This window comes from Lithobates pipiens, unplaced genomic scaffold, assembly GCF_037356315.1.
Source record: "Lithobates pipiens isolate NorthernLeopardFrog02 unplaced genomic scaffold, aLitPip1_a1.2 Scaffold_22, whole genome shotgun sequence".
NCBI classification, from domain to species: domain Eukaryota; kingdom Metazoa; phylum Chordata; class Amphibia; order Anura; family Ranidae; genus Lithobates; species Lithobates pipiens.
Window position 1 is genome coordinate 84,371,016 of NW_027507784.1, and position 6,497 is coordinate 84,377,512.

General features: G+C 42.1%; 1 protein-coding gene across 1 annotated transcript; it reads left to right on the forward strand.

Moving 5' to 3' along the window:
• Positions 1-1,716: 1,716 nt before the first annotated feature.
• On the forward strand, positions 1,717-5,827 carry LOC143925411 (uncharacterized). The gene is made up of 2 exons (XM_077449964.1): positions 1,717-1,751; positions 3,908-5,827. Exon 2 carries the CDS (start codon positions 3,918-3,920, stop codon positions 4,935-4,937), a length of 1,020 nt encoding a protein of 339 aa, XP_077306090.1. The 5' UTR covers positions 1,717-1,751; positions 3,908-3,917; the 3' UTR covers positions 4,938-5,827.
• Positions 5,828-6,497: the final 670 nt, after the last annotated feature.

Below are 6,497 nucleotides of genomic sequence, written 5' to 3' on the forward strand. Positions count from 1 at the left end.
GGCTAGTTAAGGTGGTAATTAAACTCACATGGAGCCGTATCTGCATTCAGTTAGCCTTAGAACCTGTGTAATTCATATGTGTTCAGGTTTAAAGGGATGAGGTGGCAACTCTACCTGTGTTTCTTTTGGTCTGTTTCAGGTCCAAATTAAGCCAAAAATTCAGGTTGAAATCGGACCTGAAACTGTGAATGAAGACGCACCGGACTCCTGCGCTGAGCCACTGCGTGTTCTAGTGTGATCCCAGCCTAAAGAGCGGTCCAAACGAAAATTGCTCCTTAGAGACCAAAGCAAAAAGCAAGAGCGAATAAGAGCAGGTTACATATTTAGCAAAATGTGGAGGTAAAGAATAACTAAAAGCAAACTTTTTTTATTTTGGATAGTGTAAAGAGGGATTGGAACATCTGTCAGGTTTTATTGCTGTCTGCATCTCCTTAATGAGGAAACACTCTCTTTATTTGACATGTTTACCGTTATCACTAAAAATGAAAAATCACTACTTTGGGTTGTCCCCAAAACAAGAATAGAGGAGAAATCTTCCAATAGGGACAATAGTTCTGCTGCGGATTCTTTCATTTTGAATGGATTTCCTCTTACTTCCTGTTTTGACTGTGAGACAGGAAGTGAAGGGAAATCTCCCCAATGGGGCTCAGATGGCAAAAAAATAAAAATACTGACGAGTGTTATAACCTTCCCTAAGTGCTGGTTCACACAGGGGCGATGCGACCTGCACACGACTTCAGCAGCGACTTGCAAAACGACTTCTGTATAGAAGTCAATGCAAGTCGTCTGTAGTCGCCCCCAAAAATAGTACAGGAACCTTTTTCTAAGTCGGAGCGACTTGAGTCGCTCCTATTAGAACGGTTCCATAGTACAGAATGGAGCGCAACTTGTCAGGCAGCTAAGTCGCCTGACAAGTCGCTCCTGTGTGAACCGGGACTAAAGCTGGCCAATCATTATTCAATTCTCTTGTATACCAATGGACTCCACTTTGCTCAGTGGGAGATCGATCCGTTGATCCCTGCTGAGCAGGCAGATGACAGGTCTGTCTCCATTCACTGTGCAGAGAAAGACCTGTCAGAGCCCTGCTCTCCTCTATGGGGAGATTGGATGGAAACAGACCGCCTGTCCGTTTTGCATCCGATCCTTCAGACGGATGGAAGATAGGGTCACCATCCACCTGGATTTCAGGGGCAGGATCACCGCTGACATCTGCCGCTCCATAGAGGTGCATGGAGCGTCCAATCAGGTCCAACTGAAAGGCAGACCTGATCAGAGCGCCCGTGTGAAAGGGGCCTTAGATTTACCAAAACCACATAATATGAAGTAAAACTAAACTTTCAATGTGTATGCAATCAGGCAGGCTCTTGCACAACATAGTTGAAGGTAAATCTAAAGGAAATTGAATAAGAAAATTGTATAATGTATGGTCAGCCTCTCTCCCTCCAAAAATGAAAAAAAATATTTTAGTTCTACTTTGGCTGCCCAGGATTCCAGGGGTTTGAAACACACAAAATAAAATCTCACATATACTTTGCTAAATAAGAAGCAGTCCGAATTGCAAATGTGTGGCTAATTTTCTTTAACAAAAGTCCCCCTGAGATTGTATCAGGTGATTATAATGAAGGTGAACCCAGCCAATCAGAGATCAGTGTGTTGGGTGATCTACATATATAAGAAGGAGCTCAGATTGTTTGGCTCACATGTACTGAGCACCACGGATCTTTTTCAGCTCTGCACAGAGGCTTTGCATTGTAAGTATATGGAATTGGCCTTTTCTAGTGTAATTTCTAATACTGAAGAATGTAAACTATAGGTGTTGGGTATGAATGATTTAATTTATATGGATGTGCACTCTTGTATAGTAGGGGTTGGGACATATTTTTATTTTTCTCCTCCGTTTGCTTGTCGTCCAACATTTCAAGTGTCTGAAACTATATTACTTTCCAGAGCTCTTGGGACAACCTAACCTGCACATTGCTGCTTTTCACTAGGATGTCCATTCTTGGGCCCACCCTTCACTGACCACACATGGCTATGATTGACTTTTGAGGCCACCCAGCATACAGTATTGATGGGTCACATATTGTGGTAGGCTAGGATGAGCCCATTGGAGAGTTGGGAGAGCAGAGTATTGCTACAATCCCCCCCCACCTAATGCCTGTAGCAACCAATCAGCATGTACTGGTCTGACTTGAGCAAAGTGACTTCTGATTACATAATTGAGCAATAACAAAAGACACCTACCCTGGGTAAAATGTAGGTTGTCAATGATGAGTTTCTCCTAATACCGCTGACTGAGAACAGCCTGCAGATCTGGAAGTCAATAAGTCAGATCTTCTGATTTGTATACGTGTTCTAGATGAGGCCCTCAGAGTACAGAAGGGATTTAATCAGTATGACAGCCAAGCCACATGCATTTTGAGAGGTCGGTTATGGTGAGATTTTTAACCCTTTTAGTAAGTGTGTGAGTCTTAATGTATTCCTAAACCCAGGACCCTGCATTCACTATATCTGATCTCCCACAGTACATGGAAATGCAATTCTTTAGTAAATCTCAATGGCTAAATTCATTTTCTCATTAACAGAGTATGTATATAGCAGTCTTGTGACTTTTACTGTGTGTTCCTGAGAATGATCCCTAGTTTAAAATGGTTGTAAAATCCTATAATCCGCTCTATTACTTTAGTGTGTGTTTCTGTAATACATTATTTTAACATACAACTCAACCTTTTGAGATGGAATTGAGGGACACCTATCTGCAAACCTATGCAGGCATAGGCCACACCCCTTGCCACACCCCCTTAAAGAATTCTAGAAAAAACACAAGTTTGGTTAAACCTTAAAGGATAAATCCTTTTATATTGGCTTTTGGGATTTACAAATGCAGCAATTTATAAAATGGATGAAAGGTTTAGCACTGCAAAACACTTTATCTTTCAAAAAAAGTGCCTTTTTATATACAACTATATAGATCAGACTGAAATGAGGGACTTTGCTCCAAATCAGAGAGAGTCCCTCAAAATCATGGCCAGGTGGGTGCTATGCTGTAATAGAGCATATTATAGGATTTTACAAGCATTTTAATTCGGTTCACACTGGGAACTCCTGACAGGGAGGGGGACAGAAGACGGCATATTACATGGTAAGACCTACCCCAAAAATAAGCACTACTGTCTTATTTTTGGGGAAACAAGGTATCAGTATTTTGGTTAAAGCAGGTAGTTATTTTCATTCTCCTGACTGTTCTGGGGCTGCCGTACCCCTGACCCTCTGGACAGTGCTGATTGGCCCTGTGCTGATCTCATGCACCCTCCCAAGAGAAACTCTAGCAATACACACAACTGAGCATGTGCAGAGTGCCCCCCCAGCTCTGTACTATCAGACTGGGTGCTGCTTAAGAAGGGGAGGATAAGAGAAGACGGGATCAAAGTTACTTTATTTTTACAGTTGTGGCTTTAAACTTTTTAAAGGGTACACATATTAAACACACCTGTACCTGCCCATATTGCATGTTCCATCAATGCACAAACTGGGTTTAACATTCCTTTCATGGAAATGTAAATGAGGATGTGCTGGAAAAGATCACTAGAGATCTGGGGAAAAAAATATGGACTCTCCTGAAGACCATACTAACACCAGAAAATGTGGGGGGCAGGTGACGTTCAGGTTGGCATTACCTTCCCCCTCTTAGAACTACAAATGAAGTTGGTGCTGGAAGATTTCTGCTGCCCAGTGCTGTGATGGCTATATGTTCCTTGTTCAGACCTATGTAATGGGTAATATACTTACTCATGGCAGCAGCCTAACATACTGTAATGTTTCTTGTACTGCATCTGTAAAATCTAAAATGGCTTGACTGGTTAATGGATGCATATCTTAATTGTATTTTTGTTTCTCTTCCTTTCAGCATCTCAGCTATGATTGTCCCAAAGAGCAAAAGTAAAGCAGATTTTTGTGGCGTGGACCAGTATTACTATATTGTCAGGCCAGACCTTAATTGTTACATGAGATCATCAAACTTTAATCATGGAGAAGGGCTGGATGTCTTCAGCTTGCACCCATCCTGCAGGAATGGAGATCATTATGTGGCTTATGAGGATGACCACTTCTACATTATCAAGTCAGACCACTACCGTCGAGTTACAAACATGAACACAGATGACAGTGCCGTTGTTTATTCCCTACACCCTAACTGTCAAGGGGGCAGTCATTATTGTTCGGCTTTTGGATACTTCTATATCATTTTTCAGGACCGAGGGGTCTATCGCCGAACAAGGAACATGAACAAATATGAAGCGGGTGAAGAATTCACGCTACACCCGGAATGCAGAAATGGCCTTTATTATTTTGGTGTGAGAAATTACTACTATTTTGTGAATCCTGAGGACCAATGGGGAGGGATTAAGTACACAAGATGTACCAACTTCAACAAAAACGAGGGTGTTGATACCTACTCCTTCCATCCCAGCATCTACGGCTTTCTGCCTGGAGGCTTGGCTATTGCCAAGGGCCCATCCTATGGTGAGTGGGTGTGCATCAAGACCATTGACAATGACTCCCAGACCCCCCTTCAATGGAAGAATCAGGTTTCCAAGAAGGTTGGATATGAAAAGGAGAAGGTATCCAGTATGGAGCACAACTGGAAAGTAACAGCAACTGTCTCGGCCGAGACAGGAGGATTGGGTGCTTTGATCACTAAGGCCCAGTTTTCCCTTAGCACTGAATACGGTGGCTCTAGTACAAACACAGAGAAAGAGAATTGGAATGAGGTCACTGAAGTTTCAGAGACAATGACACTCACTGTGGAGCCCAAACAAAAAGTCTACATCTTTGTCTACCAGATGGGATTGGGAAAAGAGCCTGTGCTACATTGCCGTGACATGAGAATTCTTGACAAGCCTTCTCCACCTACTGATAACCCCCTTCCACATGCATGAAATTTAGTTCAGGTTTAGATTTCCAAAGTTGATGTGTCTTCAGTCACTCCTATTAGCAGTGGACCTATACTAGTTCTCATACTGGACAATGTAAGACTTTCACAGGAGAGGTTTTGGGCAGATTGTAATTCCTTCCCCTGTGGTCAATGCTCTGCTGCCATACCATTGATAATCCTGTAGGGCTGTAGAACATTCCTGTTTTCACTTTGTGCCCACCTGGGCAAGTGATGTGGCTTTTTTTTTTTTTTTTTTTTCCCCTTCTCCCTCTGTGGGAAGACAGGATGGGAAATGTCCTAGTACCAGGATATCAGGGGTGGCGAGTGCAATCTACTTCAGAGTACTTTCTGTGACATCCAGTTACATTTGCCCTGTATGACTGATGCCAAGGTTCACTTCAAAGGACAACTTTAAAATTGTATACCTTGGCAGGCTGAGAAAGTGGTGACCATTGCATTTGGACCGTAATTCTGTTTAATAAATATGCTTTGAAATTGCATTTCCTGTGTCCTGCTTAATTTTAAAACTTAAGAAACACAGCTGCATTTTTAAACTACAACATTTAATGGTGTAACTTTTTGTGCAGTTTTTGCAAAATCTCTCCCTAACACACTAGTGTTTGTCATCTGTACCCTGGTTCAGCAAGATCTGTTAGCGGTCAGAATATATTTCCTATGTGCGGTTTGCTTCATAGGAATTTCTGATAATTCAGAAGCATCCAAAATACAAATTTTGTTGCTGAATTTCAGATCCAAATTCTGTTACAATGGAAACGTGACTGGTGTTCTGTTGACTAATCAGATTTTCTGCTGCTAAATGAAGGTTGGGGTGTGTGAATTTTAATGGGAGTGGGAGATTATGAATGTTCGTTTAATATTCTGTTACGATTAAGTTAAAAACCCAGGGATGGTGGGAGCCCCTCATGTCAAGTAATTTTCTGCAGAAGAGAATGACATTTTGCAACCTGACTTTGGGGCAAAGTATCTCGGGGCCACTTGTAGCTAGGAACCCTAAATTTGGTATGCTAACGCATCACTACAAAATCACCAAATTTGGGGTTTCTAGCACCAAGTGACCCCGAGATGCGTGGCCCCAAGTCGGGTTGCAAAATGTCATTCTCCGCTGCAGTAAAGTGCTTGACATTTTGCGGCCACATAACTTGGGGGCACTTGGAGCTACAAAGCCCAAATTTGGAGATGTTGTAGTACTATGTTTGCATACCAAATTTGGGGTTTTGAGATGCGTGGCCCCAAATTTGGGTCCTTTTTTGAATTCGTTAGCATTGTAATTTGGATGCGTCCGAATTTAGATTCGAAATGAAATGCACATGTCTAGATGGAAGTAGGACTGATATTGCAGGGCCCAGTAGGATGACAGTTGTACAATAGATGTGTTGTACCAGTGTGAACCCGGCCTAAAAGGGAAAGTTGTGAGCAGCCCTGCTCACACAGGCCAGAAAGTTAAATATACTTCAGCATGCAAGAAATTATATAACAGAAGTAATTGCAATTAGTGGAACAGATACTATCATTCAAATAACACGGTGCCCATACAATTGCAATA

What these genes read in the sequence shown, in the direction of transcription:
- LOC143925411 (XM_077449964.1), top strand. Translation starts at nt 3,918, where the DNA reads ATGATTGTCCCAAAGAGCAAAAGTAAAGCAGATTTTTGTGGCGTGGAC.